This window comes from Spermophilus citellus, assembly GCF_964194105.1.
Source record: "Spermophilus citellus genome assembly, chromosome: 2".
In the NCBI taxonomy this organism is placed as follows: Eukaryota; Metazoa; Chordata; class Mammalia; order Rodentia; family Sciuridae; genus Spermophilus; species Spermophilus citellus.
In genome coordinates this window covers 20,880,975-20,900,481 of record NC_138183.1, presented here as the reverse complement: position 1 = coordinate 20,900,481, position 19,507 = coordinate 20,880,975, and the positions used below count along the sequence as shown (strand labels likewise).

General features: G+C 42.2%; 2 protein-coding genes across 5 annotated transcripts; one reads left to right on the top strand and one right to left on the bottom strand.

Moving 5' to 3' along the window:
- Positions 1-5: 5 nt before the first annotated feature.
- On the bottom strand, positions 6-2,613 carry POLE3 (DNA polymerase epsilon 3, accessory subunit). The gene is made up of 4 exons (XM_081279096.1): positions 2,411-2,613; positions 2,237-2,322; positions 1,804-1,922; positions 6-1,533 (listed from the first exon to the last, which is right to left on the bottom strand). The coding sequence occupies exons 1-4, from the start codon at positions 2,474-2,476 to the stop codon at positions 1,361-1,363; spliced, it is 444 nt and encodes a 147-aa protein (XP_081135222.1). The 5' UTR covers positions 2,477-2,613; the 3' UTR covers positions 6-1,360.
- Positions 2,614-2,717: 104 nt separating this feature from the next.
- Positions 2,718-17,848, top strand: LOC308641002 (uncharacterized protein C9orf43). Of its 4 annotated transcripts, none has more exons than XM_081279093.1 (13): positions 2,734-2,847; positions 4,073-4,141; positions 4,760-4,947; positions 5,054-5,204; positions 8,132-8,189; positions 9,787-9,884; positions 11,045-11,111; positions 11,860-12,017; positions 12,679-12,829; positions 13,146-13,206; positions 13,478-13,563; positions 13,792-13,879; positions 16,987-17,848. In XM_081279093.1, exons 3-13 carry the CDS (start codon positions 4,797-4,799, stop codon positions 17,208-17,210), a joined length of 1,293 nt encoding a protein of 430 aa, XP_081135219.1. In that variant the 5' UTR covers positions 2,734-2,847; positions 4,073-4,141; positions 4,760-4,796; the 3' UTR covers positions 17,211-17,848. The 4 variants fall into 4 exon arrangements, with proteins under 4 accessions (XP_081135221.1, XP_081135219.1, XP_081135220.1 ...); XM_081279092.1 differs by lacking the exon at positions 2,734-2,847 and adding an exon at positions 2,967-3,044; XM_081279095.1 differs by lacking the exon at positions 4,073-4,141 and having other exon boundaries at positions 2,718-2,847.
- Positions 17,849-19,507: the final 1,659 nt, after the last annotated feature.

Here is a 19,507-nt window from a genome sequence, read left to right as displayed (position 1 = left end):
TGTCATCACTTTAAACAAGAATGTTTTTTATTTGTAGAAAGCATTATAATCTTTAAAACAGTCTTCGTTTACCAATAAACCTTCCATTGTATTCATTTAACAAATTAATGGTTAAACTATACCATACTACCTTGTCAAATCCCAAGCACTCAACTGAGACAAAAAAATGCTTTGAAGCACTTTGAATGGAAAGAGAAAAGGCTAAGAAAGGCCAACAGAGATATTTTAGAAGTTAAGGGGAATTTTTTTGGTGGGGGTGGGAGATTAAATTCATGAGCACCATCAGATTTCCCTTAAGGTTCAGAGTTTATCAAAGAAAAATATTAAGATATGAAATTAGAACTAAGAAATATAAGAAACCTGCACTTTGGGATATTAAGCAGGTAATCAGAATTCCTAGATTGTGGATGAAGTTAAGTGAAAAAGGGAAAGAAAGTAGAGAAGAGTCAGAAGAGATAGAAAAAGGGGAAAAAGATGTGCCTAGAGGGAATTAAGTCTGAAATTCATAATGAATTAAAGAATGAAAAGACAAAGACACAGTCTGGGAGATGAAGTATAAAAAGAGAAAGCCTGGGGGGTTCTGCACCTTCCAGGAGGTGACATTAAATACTAACGCTGTACAGTAGTAAATAGTGAGGGACATCTAACACTATGCCATCTGTTTTAAATAAGTAAGACACTGGCATCCCTGCTGGACTAACTCCAATCAATACTAATTTAAAAGCATATGTCCCCAGAGTGTAGCCATTCTATAGGCTGTATGTCTACAAGCAATCTAAAAGGACTGAAAGCCAAGTGGGATTAGAGGAAATGAAACTCAAATTAATGCAACTGTCAAGTGATGAGATTACAGAGTTCATTATTCTCCCATAGCCTTTTAATAGTTTTTTTTTAAAAAGCTAAACCATTCTGATCATTCTTAATAAGGTACTACTGCCAAATACTGTTACAAACAGACTGACCAATTTTTCCTGAGCCTTGACTGCCTCTGTAATATGGAACATGGCAGGCAGCATGGAAGTTATTACTTTTGTGGAGAGGCAAAGAGACTTGGGATCAAAAACTACCTAGCCATACATGTAAGTAAACAAGATATATTAATTTGACAAATTAGCCATTCAGAATCCCTTAAAAAAGGTCATAACCTTCAGACTGATTAAGCAAAACAGAATTCTGTCACTCAGATGCTCTGAGTCTGGAAAGCGCTGGTTTTGATGATAATTCTAGTCAGTTTTTATTTTGATCTTCTCAGGCAAACATCAAACTTTGCCTGCTCTGCTCAGCAGGGAAAAGCTTTGCATAAACATGTTCCACATTTCAGTGTGGTAGCTTCCACAGTGCCATGGCCTACCCTCCCTATTCAATTGTCTACGTCCTCTTCTTCGTTCTGTTCTTCTTCTTCCAGTCTTTCCTCATCTTCTTCATTGTCCTCATCCCTGCTCCTGTCTTGCTCTTCTGAGTCTGTTTTTTTGTCTTTGTCCTTCTTCTTTTGCTCTGAAGCTTCCTTCTTACCTTTCTGTTCCCGCCTATAAGCTGTAAGGAAGTAGGAGGGGGATTAGGAGGAGGGGTGGAAGAGGTAGCAGCTAACCCCATGGTAATAATTGGAAAAGCTGCGGCTCAGGAGGAAAAACAGCCTGCCCAGCATCGCAAACAGATCTGAGGTGGTACAAACTGAACTGAGTCACATCCAGTATTGGTTTACTGGACTTGACAAGGACCCATGCTGAAAGCCTCAGGGCCAGGTGAACAGGTCATACAGGATGACCATCTTCTATGCGCTTTAAAAAATGGAAGGCTCATTACCTTCCAGAGCTTCTTTTAAGGGGGTAATGAACCGCTGGAACTCCATCTCTTCCATGGCTGAGAGCACATCACTGGCATTGAGCGTCTTGCGTTTCCCTTTCATTGCAAAGTTGTTGGCACTGAAAGAAGAAAGGGCAAGCGCTGTCGGTGGCTGTGAGGCTCCACTTGCTGTGTGCCAGCGGAGGGGTGGGAGAGCCTACAGACGTCTGCGTCTGAGATGCATGTGTTGCTGTGTGACACGGGAAAGTCCTTTCCTTCTCTGAACTAAAGGGCTAAAGCAGCGTTGTTTTGTCTTTTAAATTGCCACACAATTAAGGAAGCTGTGAACCTCTCTGAACTGAGATGGGACCCAGTTGGGGTCTGTAGGTTCCAGACCCCAAACTCCGAGCCAGGTCTCCTGCGCCTCCCCTATCCCTAGCGGTGCCCAGCTCACCAGGATGTGGCGTACAGCACGAAGACACTGGCGGCGCGGGAGATGGCGCTCCGGGCCTCCTTGGAGATGTTGACACCGTCCGGGAGCTGTGGGGGGAGTCGGGGTGAGCAACACTGCCAGCCCGGGACCTGCTTCCCTCCTGCCCGCTCGTCCGCCCCCAGCCCAGCAGCTCACCGCCTCTTTAATGATCCTGGTGATGACAGCATTGGGCAGGTTTAAGTCCTCTGGCCTCTCCGCCATTGCCACGGCCGGGGCCGAAGCTGCTTCAGCCTCAAGCCTCTTCTTCAGGCAGCTGCCGAGTCCGGACTTCCCGCGTCGCTACGGTATGACCCTTCCAGGCTTCCGTTCCATCCCACGTTGCCCACATTACGTCCCACAGTGCCCCGCGCGTCAAAAACCGCTCTCGGGCCCCAGCCCCGCCTCTATCTCAAATCGTTGGTGCTTCCGAAGTTTCCACACTACAGAGATTTTGGCCCGCCAGGGCTTCCGTCCCATCCCGCGGTGCTCGTTTCTCTCCTTATTTCATCTGGGAACTTTCTCATGAACCTAACTGTGGCTCATCGAAGCTTCCGTCCGTTCCCCATCATGCTCTGTGCCGCTACTAGGCGACGGTACGGCCAAGCAGTTAGCTGGGGGGGGGGGGGGAGGCCAGGAATGAGCCTATTGGGCGGGTCTACTTTGGTCAGAGGTGGGGCTTGGTAGGCGGGGCTACGGCCCCGCTGCGTTGCCTGCGCACGTTGTAGCCGAGGGTTCAGAATCTTAACTGTTTGTGGTCAGCTTTGGTCTCACGAAGCGATGGCGTTCTGGGGTCAGTCTCTCGCTAATGATGTTTTCCCTTGTTCGGAAGGAAGCGGGAAATTTTTTTAACTCTACGGGAGCAGATGTCTGTCCTTAATATTTTCTCCCCTCACAAGTTTGTAATAATAGTAAAAGAAAAGTCTTACATTTTTTCTTCTCCCAACGAGAATTGTTTTGCCAGCACAGTGCTGATGCTGGCGGTGTCGCGATACACCTGATTAGACCCCGGTGCACCCTTCGGACTGGGCAGGTATCGAGCGCCCAGCTGCCTATAAGAATAATACAACATCAAAAGCAACCCTTTAAAATCGTATCTAATTTTTAGTTCATTAAATTGTTAATCGTACATCTTTCCCTGTCAAAATCGTTACCAAGGTTTTGCAGTGGCGTTTTAAGTTTTATTATTTTCATATTAAATGGGTAAAAACTCTCACTCCCACTGAGAACTAATGCTGCTTTTTTTTTTTTTTTTTTTTCTGGAAACACATTGTCTCGAGACTTTTTTTTTTTTTTTTTTTGATGTAGACATGATTACAGAGAAGAATTTCCCTATTAGGAGAAAAACAACAAAGCAAATGTGATGATAAATGGCAACTGGAACTACTTCCCTTAGAGACTATTGGGACTGGTGGGGGAACTCTGCATTTGGATAGAACACGCTTGGTTTAAAGACATCAAAAGCTGCTCAGCTCCAGCCAGTTGCTGTCTAGTTGGAACTGGGTCTAGTGTTGTCAGATGTTTTGATCTCTAAGAGGAACCAGAAGTCTGGACATTATGGACTATTTCAGTTTTAAAATACTGGTTCAAAGTGCCAACCAAACTAAACAAGTCATAGGCTAGGTGTAATCCCAGGCCAACAGTTTGTTATCTTTGATCTAAGTTAGAAGTTGTTTAGGATAGGGAGTTTGTTAAAATATTTGTACCCTTTCTTTTTCTCCTTCATTAATCATTAGATGTCACCATCTACAGAAAGTTTTATCAGTTTACAACCTTTGGAATTTATGCTTCATTTTTCAATATGCTATAATTCCCATGCAGACAGATAAAATACCAGCGAAGAATGGCAGACAGATAAAATACCAGCAAGGAATGGCTTGGCTCAAATCGGTAGGTTTGCAGCTACTTCCGAAGCCTTTAGCTTTTCATTTACTGACTGTGTCCTACCTATATGCCAGACCTTTTAATATTCATCAACTAATTTTTCATGATGACTGTGAAACAGGCTATCCTCACTTTATAGGAAACTGAGGCTCAGATTGGTTAAGTCCAAAGACACTCAGCTATTAAATGTCCAATTAGGAGAGCTTCTGAAGTCAATCTTTTTCCCTTCTCTTCCCTTCCCTGGAATTGAACCCAGGGGTGCTTTGCTACTGAGTGATATCTCCAGTTCCCCCCCCCCCCCCCTTTTAATTTGAGACACTGTTTTGCTAAATTGCTGAACAGCTGGCTTGGAATTTGAGATCCTCCTGCCTCAGCCTCCCAAGTAGCTGGGATTACAGGCATAGGCCACCATGCATGGCTGAAGTTGATCTGCTTTCAAACTCTTACTTTTGAACTCATGCTGAGATACTTTCATGCTTGCTTGTTACTGAATCCTAAATTATCTTGTGACCACTATTTACCATAGAGGTTCAATAGAAACATTTTATGATTTGAATGCAAATTAAGATTGACTACATAACTAATGTGTAATACGCCCTAATCATGTGGTTGTTGATTATCCAGCGGGCTACAAAGCTGCAGGATTAGTCTGTCCTAAGCCATGGATTGGCCGGATGAGAGTCAATGGGATGAAACCACCTGCAACATGGCTATTTGTCAGCATCCGCAATGCTGGGCAGCTCTCCGCAGGATTGAGAGGGGCCATCCTCGAATCCTGGGCTCACCCTGCAAAACTTTTCTGGATATTGAAGGTGAATTAGCTAACCCCTGTCTTTTTCCTGAAGAGGTCCTTAAAGGGTTAATGTTTGACCACCTTTCTCCAACATGTTACATTTTTCTTCTGGTTTGCTTTCTCAGAGAAACTCCCAGTGCTCACCATTGTAAACATCTCAGATTCCTGCCTCCGGACCAAGAGATGTGCTCATCAAGAATTGTCAAAATTTACCTTCACCAAGGCTCATCCTTTATTGTCTCAGTGTTCAAAGATTGATGCCAAATTCCAAGGCAGGTAAATTATCATGGATTCTTCCTTTAACCAACTGTTGTCTCAAAATTCTAGATTGTGGGGGTGCTGGGGATGTAGCTCAGTGATGGAGTTGTTGCCTTATATGTACAAGGTCCTGGGTTCAATCCTCATCACTGAAAAGAAATTGTAGGTTGTGATTTCCCTTGCCCATGTAGTGGGTTTCAAGAAAGCTGGATTAAAAAGAAAGTTTAATTTGGTTTAAGAAGTGGTGAGTAGGCGATGGGAAACAAAGAGCATTTTTGCTTCTGTTTTGGGAGTTGGCTAATTTGTGGCTGTATTGGTTTGTACTTCATTACAAAGTACCATAGACTGTGTGGTTTAAACAATGAATTGATTTTCTCACCGTTCTGGAGGCTGGAAATTTGAGATTAAGGTGTCAGCAGGTTTGATTTCTTTTGAGACCTCTTTTCTTAGCTTGTAGAGATGGCTGTCTTCTCCTGTGTCTTCAGTGGTTTCCCTGTGTGTGTGTGTGTGTGTGTGTGTGTGTGTGTGTATGTGTGTGTGTCCCCTAATCTTATCGTATAAGCATAACTGTCAGATGGGATTAGGGCCCACCATATGACCTCAATTTTCCTTCAATACTTTTTTTTTTTTTTTGGTACCAGGGATCAAACTCAGGGGCACTTAACCATTGAATTGCATCCCCAGCCCTTTTTATTTTTAATTTTGAGACAGAATCTTATTAAATTGTTTAGGGCCTTGCTAAGTTGCTGAGGTTGGCTTTAAACTTGAAATCTTCTTGCCTTAGCCTCTCAAATTGCCTAGATTTTTCACCATGACTGACTTCATTATCTTTTTAAAGACCCTCCCTCCAAATATAATCACATTCTGAAGTATTTGGGTTAGGACTTAAACAGATAAACCTTGGGAGACACAGTTCAGCTTCTGTAGGTCATCAGGAAATGGGGTCCACAATACTGTCATCCTTACTTTTTATTTTTAGGCATGGAACTTTTTATAAGCTCCTGGAGATAGAAAAATTGCTTTTCTTTTTGGCTCACCTACAAAGTAAGCACCCAATCTTGTTAATATATGAAATCAAGCGACAAGTATCTGTGGAAAACAATAACTTTTAAAATACAATGACCTTGTAGCCTGGAATCCAAGCACTAATGTTGGCCCTTACAGTGATTTCTTTTTTCCTGTTCCAAGTAAGCAGTCCCTGTTGATTTTTCTTAGGCTAAAGGTGAAATAGGAAAAGGTCAGACTACTTTCAGGTTCTCTAGGACTTGAGCCCTGGAAAAAAGGCAGCATCTTCCAGCCAGGACCTGCAGTGTGTTTCACATCCACACAGACACACAACATACTTTCTCTCCTGCCATGCCCAGGTGTGCGATTATGGTTGGATGTGGAATATCCCTCAAAGACTCATATGTTGAAGGCTTGGTCCTCATGATAGCAGTGTTCAGAGGTAGTGTTCAGAGGTAGGGCTTTGGGAAAGTAATTGGAAGATGAGAGCTAGAACCTCATCAGTGTGTTAATCCATTGATTCATGGCTGACTGGGCTATCAGGAGGTGGGGAAAACTGTAGGAGGTGGGATCTAGTCAAAGGGAGTGGTTCACTGGGGGTGTGCCCTGGGCAACTATATCTTGTCCCTTCTCCTCTCTCTACTTCTGACTGCCAGGAGATGAGCGGCTTGGCCTTACTGTATCCTGCCATCATGATGATCTGCCTCATCATAGGCCTAGAGCTATGGGGCCAGACTACCGTGGACTGAGACCTTTGACTCCTCTTGCTCACAATGCCTCTTCATTTACAGTAGATAGACGAAACCTGCCCATTGTGGAGCCTCTTTACTATCTGATTCTTCCAGTCATTGAGTCCTCTCTTCTCTGACACCAACTCTGCCTCAGAGTCATACTGATTTTCTAATTGTGCTTTTCTGCAACTGACATCCAACTTAAAAGCTCTCTTTCTTTTTTTTATGTTTATTTTTTTAGGTGTGGATGGACACAATACCTTTATTTAATTTATTTATTTTTATGTGGTGCTAAGGATTGAACCCAAGGCCTCACAATGCTCTAGGCAAGCAAGTGCTACAAAACCAGCCCCTAAAGGCCCTCTTTTTAATGAAGACTGCTTCATTAAGTCCCTGCTGTGGCCTATATATGGCCCTGTGAGAGTCTGTCTTCCTAATGGACCTTGTCTCTCTCATGTTTCTCCCTTTCTTTTTAAGTAGGTTCCAGCCAGGTTGTTGTTTCTGTTTCTCAAATACTTCACACTGCCTGCCTCAGGGCTCATAGACCCACTGTTTCCTTTGGGTGGAATAGTTTCCCTTAGAGTAGAAATAACATCCATCAAACAATAACTCTACATTACCTCTCTTCCTTTCAGCTGGGTAATCTCTATTCTATTTTATGTCTCTTTGAATTTGCTTATCCTAGGTAGTTCATGTAAGTGGAATCATTCAGTATCTGTATTTTTGTATTTGTCTTCTTTCACTTGACACAGTGTTTTCAAGGTTCATTTATATTGTACCATCTATCAGAATTTCAGCTTTTTTTTTGATACTTGAGATTGAACCCAGAGACACACCAGCCAGTTCTTTTAGTTTTTTATTTTGAGACAGGGTCTTTCTAAATTCTCAAGTCTGGCCTCTAATTAGAAATCCTCCTGCCTTAGCCTTCTGGGTAGCTTGGATTACAGACATGTTGTGCCACCAGATGTGGCCTAGAATTTCATTACTTTTCAAAGAGTGTGAGAGACACAGGCTATGAATTTAGTTTGATGCAACAAACAATTGAAGTATTTGCAGGGTGCAATGTCTGTTAAGAGCCTCTACATTCATTTGGTTAGTATTAAACCCCAGGTTTCCCATAGATAAGTAGAAGGGTTTCTCTCACAGCTCTAATTGTATCATTCCAATGTCTTTTGTGTCTCTGTTTCATGTTTGAAATTAATTTTTTAGGCATCGGAAGGGTTTACCTGACAAAAGATTGATCAGCTCTGCTAAGAGATCTTCCAAAGTAAGTATAAACTAAAAGGTGCTTTCTTTTTATCAGTGGGAATATTTTATTGCTTTTAACATTATTTTTCAGGATGACTGCAATCTCAACAATAATAATAATGATAATAATTTAGTCTAGTTTGGGGCCCTTATTATATGCTGGGCCTGATGCTAATGACTTTATATGTTATATTGTCTTCAGGAATCCCAAGCACAAGTGGGATTGATATGTGGAGATGTGGTGTAGGTGAGAATTTTCTGTCTCTATCCTGCGTAGGTTCAGCTTCTAACATAAACATTGGCATCTCATAGTCAGGGTTATTTGAACAGTAAAATGTCAGACCTAAAATGGGCCTTAATTAAGGTCATCTAATCTGATGATTTTCAGACTTTAAAAGTTTAATATGTGGTAAAAAATAAATTTTGCAATGAAAGTTTCCTGGAGTAATTCTTACTCTAGATGTGTATGTGAGAGTGCTGATATTTTCTTTTCTATTCTATTTAATTTTTAAACAATTTGGGTTTTGATTAACCAAATTTGATTGTATGACCTATGAATAATTGCAGTTATAGTTTAAAAAACATTATGGTCTGTCTCATATATCTTATAGGTAAGGAAACTGAATTCTAAATGGGAAGTGTGTTGCTGAAGCAGTTGGCAAGTAAGAGGAAAATTAATGCAAAATTAGAACTTTAGGAAGAAAGACCCTCCCACTTGCATGAAGTTTAAAGTCCTACTGGATGCCTTTTATTATTATTTTTTCATGAGATGTGTTTCTATTCAGTGTCTTATGGTGGTTAATGTAAGGCACTAAGAGATGGTAGATGGTTTGAATGAACAAATCACTTTACCTCTAACCTCTTTAGAATAAGAGAGTTAGGTTTAATTATTTCTAAATTAATTATATTAATAGGTATACATGAACATGAATCTAAATTCAAAAGGCATTAAGGTGCTTATAATGAAAAGGATTCTCCTTTTTTCACCTCAAGCCAACCAGTTCATTTTCTCAGGGCAACCTTATTTTTAATTTTTTTTGAGGGAGTATATATCTTAGAAGGAATAGGGATCAGATGATTAATAAGGTTTCCTTGAGCCCCAGTGTTGTAGGATCCTAAATCACTAGATGTGAGAAGAATTAATACTTTAACTTTTTTTGTAGATGCCTCTAATTGTAGACAGGGTATAAATAAAAGTAGAAAATTTGGTTCTGTGTGCACTAGTTCTCTCCCTGTTCCCCAAATGCTGATGGTATTACCTGCAGGGGATCTCAGTCTTAGGAGTGGAGAAGGAAGAGTGAATGGTGTTCCCCTAAGTAAACTTCAAGGCACCCTCAAGGGGATAGTGTTGGAAGTTGCTAAATTCCACTCTCATGTCACAGGGAAGCAGGGAGATTATTCATTTAAAGATGCTTACAGAGGACCGGTACTGAAACCTGGTGAAGTAGTTTGTTTTGTGGAAGAATGAAGCTATTTGGGGAATGGGAAATGTCTTTTTATCATCTTCTGGGCTGCAGAACTTTTTTTACCATGGTAGTTCAGCCCTTAGTCTGGTACTGAATACAGGCAGGAGCCCGGCAACTCAACCATACATAGCCTTTATATCCTTCTTTTAGCTTCCAGTGTTAAATTTGAATGAGACAAAACTTCCTTGTCCTGAAGGTGTCAGAAATATGGTTGTAATCTGGATTCCAGAACCAGAGAAGAATGTGAGGTGAGTATCAGATTAGAACTTGGTGTACCTTTGATATTTGTGTTTTACAAATCCCTGAATCCTCTGCAGGCCTCTTTTTTGTGATTTCCCTTTTAGCTACTTTATTGCAAGTAGTGGGAGAACAGCAGAGAAGGTGATTGTGGTCTCTTGCTTCTTCTTCTTACTACACTGGAGTTCTTTTATCCGGTGAAGCTTCTCTTCATCAAATTTTACTTGACAGTAAATAGCATACAATATAGGGTCTAGTTTATTTGTGTGGTTTGATTAAAGATTAAAATGCTTTCTATTAGTGTTTCTTATTAGCTCTCAGCAACTCGTAAAATCACTCAGTGAAGCATAGGAACCTCTGATCTCCACCCTAAGGCCTAGGATAGTGGTACAAAATGAATACCATATAGGACCTGTATACAAAGCAGAGCAAGACAAAGATCATTTGGTGAAAGTTCAAAGATTTGCTAGTGTTGACAACCGTGGGGGATATATTTGTGATCTCTGAGGCTTTCGGATTCTTAAGTGATTGTTTGAATTAGTTCCTTCCCTTTCTTCTTTTTGTGGTACTGGGGATCAAACCCAGGGCCTTACGCATTCGAGAAGAGCACTTCCTTGAGCCACACCTCAAGCCCTGAAATATAGGGCTAGTAGCCAGCTCCATGAGACAATCAGAAGCCAGGGCTCCTTGTAGCTTTCGGGCCACTCTCTTTGCCCCATGGCTTCTGTCTTCCAAGATGCTTCATAGGTGCCTTTTAAGGTCTAATTTTAAGGTCTAGCATGTCCATTTCCCAGACAAGAAGGAGGAAAGAGAATAGAGCAAGAAATACTTTTTGAGTTCCTTCTCTGGCTTCGCAGTGAGAATCCAGTGAAGAATCATATAGATTTGGTCCCTGTCCTCCTTGAGCCATATGGAGGAGTCAAACATCACAAACATACATATCTCATTTCTAATTTATATTCACTTTAAAAGTAAATTACTAGGTTGTGGGAATGTTGGGGACCTAATTTAGATGTGTGAGTGAGGAGTCTTTTTAGCAATAGATACTTTTGAGCTCCCAACCAGCCGTCTTTGAGTACTTACCAGAAAGGTAGAATTTTCATTATTCATAGTGACCTGGGTGCTTCGGCTCAAGATGTCTGAGAAAAAGTGTGGTTATTCTTATTTCAAGCTTAGCTAAGAAGACACATACTTTCCCCAGCCAGGATGAGAAGGAGGAAAGAAAGAAATCGGCAGTGGTGAGTTTGATTTTTGTCCCAACCCTCACGACGTTCCTCTGTATGGTTTATTTTTGTCTTCCCTTCTAGTCTCCCTGACCCTCACCTTTGTTTTCTCTCTGAATGAACAGAATCTGCAGAAGAAAACCCTTCTTTAGGAATATTTTCCAAACCTCTTGAGACTCCTTTTCCTAAGTGTTCCCTGTAGGGAAGTAAAAGAGCTCCTTGAAGAGGTGACAGGAGGATCTGTTGGGTAGTCAGGGGAACTTATTGGTTAGTTAAAAACTGAGCCAAAATGTGATGGAATAAAATTCCAGTGGTCCAGGAGTTAAAAGACCTGGGCTTCCAACTCTAATTCTACCACTTATGGGTAAATGCGACATTGAGTAAGTCGCAGAGTCATAGATCACTGTGTCCAGGAGCGTACTGTCTTGGTCCATTTCAGTCATCGTTGACATCCCTGTGCCTGGCACATAGATAGACAATACTTATTTATTAGTTTGATGAATGAGTAAATTATGACCTCTTTGGAAAATCAAAACAATGAAAACAATTAAGCTCTGTATGATCCAAGTACAATAATAGGGTTGAGAGCCTATGAGGGGAGAATGGAGTGACCCTCATGGTGGAGAGGATGTGGGAATGGCTAGAATGGGACTGGAAACAAGGAGTTTCACATGTCAGGCTGGAATATTGTTGGAAGAAAGAAATGGGCTCAAAGAGAGTTCTTTAGAGAATTCCTTCTGTTTTTTTTTTTCCTCTCTTGCAGGAAAACAAGCCACCTCTGGATCACTCTGAAAGGAAGAACACAGAGATGCAGCTGAGATTTCCAGATGTGATGGTGCCGCCCCCCTCCCCAGTACACTCTTTTGAATCCATACCTGCCTGGAGCAAATTTGCCATACTGCCTCAGGATCTACTAAAGGAGTGAGTGTCATGAAGGCCTGGGGGAGAACAGGGTCCCTGCTTGTCACTGAAGCTAAGAAGAACTTAAGCATGTGCTCTTTCTGAGTAGGACAGGGAGCAAAGTGTTCTCCTGTTTGCTTACTGAATTATTAGTTTCATCAACAGGTAGTGATGACAGTAATCAACTGCCACCATTTACCAAGCACCTGCCATCTACAGCCCCTGGGCTAAGTTCATTACCTGACTCTCATTTAAACCCCCACAGGAGGCACTAGATGAATTATGGATAAGTGGGAGGCAAAATGGTATATGTGGTTTGGAATGTGACAGGCTTTGGAGTCTGTATGGAAACTGACTTGGTAAATTTTGGTAATTTATTTCATTTCTTTGAGCTTTGTTTTCTTTGTATGCAAAATGGGTATTATAATACCTGTCTCCCGGGTGTTGTAAGGGTTCAGTGGTATAATGCATATGAGCCTGATGTAGGGCAGATACTTAATGAACACAGCTGTGGTTAGCACAGAAGCATCTGAAAGGTGTTACCAAATGAGTCCCTGTTGGCACAGACCTTTCCAGAACCAAAGAGAAAATGTCTTGGGATTTAGAGCCCATTACACTCTTCCTTGTCAGTGGCGCAGACTGGGAAGAGCTGCTGCTGACTGACTGTCTCTGTCCCCTTCAGCCTTTTATCAGATGGAGGGAAAACCACGCCTTGTCCGGAGATGAAGATACAATTGGCCATGATGAAAAAGAAGCTTCCCCTGGAAAAGAACCGACCCCAGAGTGCACTTTCTTCTAAGATGTTTCTGACTATACACCGCCTCACCCTGCAAGTAAGAGCCATGGCGCCCCAGAAGGAGAGGCCTGCATGAAAATCCAAAGTCGTGTCCTTTCTCTGCTGCCTTTGCTCTTTCACCTGTGTCCCAGAAGTCTGGGCTCTATGTAGGTGGATTCCAGTGTGTGTGGGGGGTACTTGAGAAGAGCGTGTTCTGTTTCCCACGCCTTTCTTCCTTGCCACCCCTCCACGCCCCCGCCATGCTATGCAGCAGAACACTGGGTTCTCAAACGTGCTCGTTCACTAGATGAAAAAATGCATTGGGGGAAAGGAAAGGAACCACAGCAGAGCTTTTCTTCTTCTCCTTCCTCTAGACACCAACATTAAGATATTCTGAACATTTGAAGAAATTACATTGTAACCTGCAGGGAGAAGGTAAATTTTTTGTTACTACTGGATTTCCAGGTACTGCTTCCCCTCAGCCCACATATCTCTTACTTTAACTTGGTCCCAATTCAGTTACGTTGGGTGTTAACAGTCACATGGGGTTATATGTAGAACTCAGGAAACTGTTTTCAGGAAGGAGCCATCCAGAGGGGGTGAGAAAGTCACTGTAGTGGGGGGGGGGAGGTCAGAGCAGGTGGCTAGAGAGGCTGGGGACTGTTGGTGAGAAATGTAATCTAATTGTTGGTTCTCTGGTCACTAGATTACAGAAAGCAGCAGCAACATCAGCAGCAGCAGAAGAAGAAGAAAAAGAAGAAGAGGAAGGTGAAAACGCCTACTAAGAAAAAGGTAGGTGACAGTGAGGGAAGCACTGGCACTTGCTGGCTGGGAGAAGTCAGTGCAGGCTGGAATGGAGGGAGTGTCTGCAAGGAGGGATTCTGCCTGACCGCTTTCTGGTTGTGAAAGTAACATTCCTATCTGGTTGAAGGTGTTAAGTTCCTTCTTTTCAACTCCTTTTGCAAAAGTTTTCTTTACTTCCCAAAGTCCTAATTTAGTTCCTTCTTATATGGGTTTCAGGAGGCTACAGAGAAAGCCACGAGTGACCCAGGGAGCCAGACGACTGCACAGAAGCATTCCATTTCCATCGATCTTAATCGTCTCCATGGTAAGGAGAACACATGCTCGGTTGAGTGATGGAATCCCAGGACGTAGCTGAGGCCAGAAAAGTCAACACATTTTGTCATTTTGAGACCTGCCTTTGTCAGGCACTTGGAACTGAAATGCTTAGTCTGGCTGGCTGGTCTACACATCATCCTTCCATCAAGTATTTACTAAGATGTCTGCTTCATGTGGGGATTTGAGAGCTGACTATGAGCATGAGTTATGGTCATTTTTTCCCTCAGATCCTATCTTAGAAAAGACTGGCTTGAGGATCAAAGGGGGGGCACAAGCCCAGGTTATCAACAAAATCCTTGAGAATTCATTGGCCAATAAGGCAGGGAATAGCTGGGGTTCCTCACAAAGGCCCCTGGAGAATCCTAAGGAAGCAGAACTCCAGAGCCCTCTTCCTTGAAACAGGCTGGAGAGTTAAGGAACCTCAGGCTGAAAGCAGCACATCCAGGAGGCAGCAGCCAGTTCCCAACAGGCAGCCCTTCCCTCTGCTCTTCATGCTGAGGCAGGAATGGATATCTCTCCCTTTGGAGCCTTTATCTTGTCTGACCAGAGGGATATGGTTAATCCTGTCCCTCTGACATTTCTCAGCTTGAGTGGAGAGTGGGAGGGAGGGTGAAAGTCTCCCCGTAAACCTTGTAAGACTATTCTGCTCTACTCAGACTGGACCTTGCTGGCTCTAACTTGAAAACAACTGTTTAATCATGAGAGCTCATTGTCTAATCATGGGGCACTGGGAGGGCTCAGGTGAGATGTCTCCTGAGAAGGAAGCTACCCTTGCTTTACTTTCCATCCCACTGTACTCTCTGATACCAAGATGTCCTCTAATCCAAAGATCCAAGAAGATTCTTAAGCTTCACATGGAAGGTGGAAGAATCAGGGTTGTAGCCCAGGGTGGGAGGTAACTTGTCCAAGGTTAGTGTCTATTCAGAATGATCACTGCCTCTCCCCCGAATTCCATTCTGGTGCCCCGCCCCACCATGCCCACTACTTGCCCCCTCTTCCTAATGCCTCCAATAGGAGCCGTTTGTCTTGGGTGACCATTTTGAGTCATGTTCTTAGAGCAATGACCTGTCTTCACTGAGTTGAAAAGGGCTTTACAGAAGAGATTTTTAATTGGATCTTAAATAGGTTTGGGAGTTTTCCCAATGTGAAAAAGAACTCCTGGAAGTGAGACTATCTTGTACAAAGGCACCTTGGAGGAGCATGGCTACTCAGAGAACATCTGGAAGTTCTCTGTGGCTGTAGTATTTAAGGGAGAGTGGTACGTCAGGCTAAAGAGGTGGGTAGGGACTTATGTAGATTGAAAAGGCATTCAGCCTTTATATTTCAGGGTAGTGGTCTCCACCTTTACCACACACTGAAACCAACTGGTAAGTTTTAAAAACTCTCAACACCCAGGTTATACCCCAGACAGATCAGAATTTCTGGTGCTGGGAACCAGGCCTCACTGTCTTTTAAAGGCTCCTCCGCACTTCCAGTGTGTAGCTACAGTGAGAAGCAGAACTGATAGGAGCCTGCCAAAGGGCTATCTTTAGCACACCTCTGCTGGAAGCTTGGAAGATGTTTGTTTAGAGAAGGGGGGATTCAGGAAGGAAAGGGACTAGTCAGGGAAACGGCCAATGCCAAAGAAACATAAAGCAAGAGACTTTTATTTTTATTTATTATTTTTTTGGTTTTTGTTTGTTAGAAGTCAATGTGGGCCAAGAAGGTGAATCATGTTCTAGTAAGAGTATTCATAAACTGTGAAAGGTGGGGTTACTGTTTCTTTGCTGCTATTGTGTGTAGATAAGTACCTCTTAGGTTTCTTGGAGGAATTCTGGGTCTTTTAACACAATTTTTCTGTAATTCTGTAATAGATGTAGTTATAGCCGTAGTTAAATATAATTACAAATAGAATTCATAAGGCCTTACACAATGTATGCATATTTAAATAGCATATGATAAGCATGCACAATTTTATATGTTAATTAAAAAAATCGGAGATTTAGAAAATGGCCAATGCCAAAAAGAAAGCTTCTTTTATGGAAGCTTGGAAGATGTTTGTTTAGAGAAATCATCAGGGTTTGTCCTTATCTGGAATGGGGAGTCACTTATAGACCATGGGTCAATTAGAAGCCCAACAATGAGATAGAGATGCTGATAAGGAGACTGAATTGACTGGGTGGTCTATAGGTCATAGAGCTTGGCTAGGTCAGGAGAGTGACATGAAATAGTAACAGTAGATGGAGAAAAAAGGAACAACTTTGAAAAAGGTGAATTTCCAACAAACTGTGTAAGGTCCCAGTTTATGTATAACCAACCTGAAGCACAAGCCAAAGTGATTTGCTATTTTTTCTCTCCTTCCTCTTTTTTTTTTTTCAGGCTCCAGAGGTAGAATCACGCATGCTAGGCAAGTGCTCTACCATTGTTGTTTGAGCTTATTGACAACATAGAAATTACTTTTGTAGGTGATGGGACTAGAACTAAAATAGTGTGACTTCTGCTACCTTTTATTGATCAAAGAAGTCAGAGGTTGGACCTCTCTAAGTCAGAGGTCCAACCCAAATTCAGAGGAGTGGAAATAGACTGTATCCCTTGATGGAAGAAACTGCATGTTCATATGGGATGGGAGGAGTTGTTGGCAGCCATCTTTGGAGGCAGTCTGCCTTTAGTTGACTGCTGGGAACACAGAGAAGTGGGTTCTGGCTTCATCTGGTCATTCCAGGGGGCAAAGAGTGTGTGTAACTTCTCTTCATTCCTAGGAGGTAGGTCTCTGTCCCAATTTCTCCAAGACAAGAACCTTTTAGAAAAGTCCTTTTAGTTTCCTTATACCTACCCAGTGAATTTTCGGATTCCATAAGGAGACTAAAGATGGATGATTTGAAGAACTTCCTGAATTTCCTCACCACTATGGGAAGTAAGTTATTAGGGTGGAGGAATTTTAGTAGGTGACTGAGGATAGGGAGAACTGAACCTGTGTTAACTAAAATGGCTTGGGGACACAGTCCTCATCCTTTAGAGTGGTCCTGAAGACACCCACCCCTTTCTTTTCTGTGCTCCAGTTTCACAGTTTTTTGGGAGAAGGTTACATGTGCAATTAATGGCTGGGTCTTCTTTTAGGTCCTGAAATATCTGAGGCAGAAGCCACTTACAAGGACGTTAGTGCTCCAGAGGAGGCTGTTCTGGAAGGTCCAGTTGCCAGTGGACAAAACATTTCAGGACAAATGACTGGAGAAAGCTGGAACCCTGAGCTCAAACTACTGAGGACTCTTCAGCCCACTGATGACGAGAATGAGAAGAACCAGCCCTCTGGGGCACAGAGTCGGAAGTCTCTGCAGACATAAGTTGAAGGCATCACTTAGGCCAGCCTTATCAGATACCTCAGATACCAGGTGTCTGAGGACAGTGACCTTTGACATAGGGTAGAAAAATGAGGGGAATTCTGTTCCAGAGGCTTCACCAGGGCTTGAGTTTAGAGATTTTTCATTTACTTCTATTGGCCTCTAAAATATGTGAGGGAGAAGAAGCCCTTTTAAACGTAGGTGACTTCTCCATTGGGAAGGTCCATTTAAACGTAGGTGACTTCTCCATTGGGAAGAATAATTTTAATGATTAAACACAACTGCTTCTCAATCAGAAGACTCATTCTCTGTTTCTTAGTGTCTGTTTTTTTGGGTTACTCTTATATTTTCTTTGAAACTCTGAAAAGTTTCCAGTTGAGGAAGCTGAATTTGGCCTATGCACACCCCCATGATAGTTCTAGATTTCCCCCACATTCTCTGGAAATTGTTTATTTTGTAGATTGGGTCCATGGCATTATTAAATAATACTCACTGGGTCCTTGTGTATGTGATACTGGGTATTCCTTGGAAGAGCTTATCACTTCAGTTTCTAAGGAATTGAGTCTACAGGGAAGTTTCAAGAATACTCAAAGATTTAGAATCCCAGAGCCTCAGGAGTCCTATAGTTCAGTTTTTAGAAGGATTTTCTTTTCATGTTTCAGTCCTTAAAAAACTTTTATATTTAGTAGAATTTCATAGCTGCATAAAGGTAAAGAGAATAATATCATGGAACTCTCATGTTTATGGTACCTGAAACATGGTCAGGAAAGGCTCTTGAGCTGCCCCATGCTATAGAAAAGCCTGCACTGACTCTTTTCTGGCCACCTTGCTCCTTGTGGAGAGAGAAGTCGGCAGGGGCACAGGCACAGGTTCCTCATGGAGACTGTATCTCTTCTTGAATTTTGCATCTGGCATCTGGAACCCTAAAATTCCCTGCCTAGATGGCCTCACCCCTACTTCTGTGACCTGTGTAGTACTCTTTCCTGGGTCCACTCTCCCCAGGGAAGCCTGCCCTGTCAGTGTGAACACCACTGGGTTTGAGGTAGCAGAGAGGAAGCTGTTTAAAGGGGGGTGGGCCTACAGCTTGGACATGGGGACAGGAGTCTCTGTGGGGTTCTTCCCAATACAAGTGAGAGCTGGAACAATTCACAATAGCAAGACTGTGGAACCAACCTAGATGCCCTTCAATAGACAAATGGATAAAAAAAAATGTGGCATTTATACACAATGGAGTATTGCTCTGCATTAAAAAATGACAAAATCATAGAATTTGCAGGGAAATGGATGGCATTAGAACAGATTATGCTAAGTGAAGCTAGCCAATCCCTAAAAAACAAATGCCAAATGTTTTCTTTGATATAAGGAGGGTAACTAAGAACAGAGTTGGGAGGAAGAGCATGAGAAGAAGATTAACATTAAACAGGGGTGAGAGGTGGGAGGGAAAAGGAAAGAGAAGGGAAATTGAATGGAAATGGAAGGAGACCCTCAGAGTTATACAAAATTACATACAAGAGGAAGTGAGGGGAAAGGGGAAAAAAAAACAAGGGGGAGAAATGAATACAGTAGATGGGGTAGAGAGAGAAGACGGGAGGGGAGGGGATGGGGGATAGTAGAGGATAGGAAAGGCAGCAGAATACAACAGACACTAGTATAGCAATATGTAAAACAGCGGATGTGTAACTGATGTGATGCTGCAATCTGTATACGGGGTAAAAATGGGAGTTCATAACCCACTTGAATCAAAGTGTGAAATATGATATGTCAAGAACTATGTAATGTTTTGAACAACCAACAATAAAACTTAAAGAAAAAAAAACAAGTGAGAACTGGAATGAGAAGGGTGGACCATGGATAGTGGCTGGTTCTTCTCATGCTGCATTTCAGGTGTCGAATCTCAAAAGAATCTGTGAATTCTGAATGAATCTGGCTTTTTGGGTCATAAAGGTATACTGGTCAAGGTGGGAGAATAGAATATGTTTATTTTAACAAATTGTAGCTTGATTTATAAGTATTTTTAAAAAAATATTTTCAGGGCTAGGGTTGTGGCTCAGTGGTAGAATGCTTACCTAGCACGTGCCGTGCAAGGCCCTAGGTTCGATCTTCAGAACTATATAAAAAATAAATAAATAAAGGTATAAAAAAATTTTCAGTTGTAGATAAAATACCTTTATTTTATTTATTTTTATGTGGTGCTGAGGATAAAACCCAGTGCCTCACATGTACTAGGCAAACACTCTACCATTAAGGTACAACCCCAGCCCCATTTATAAGTTTTAAATGTATACAAATGGTTAGTAGAC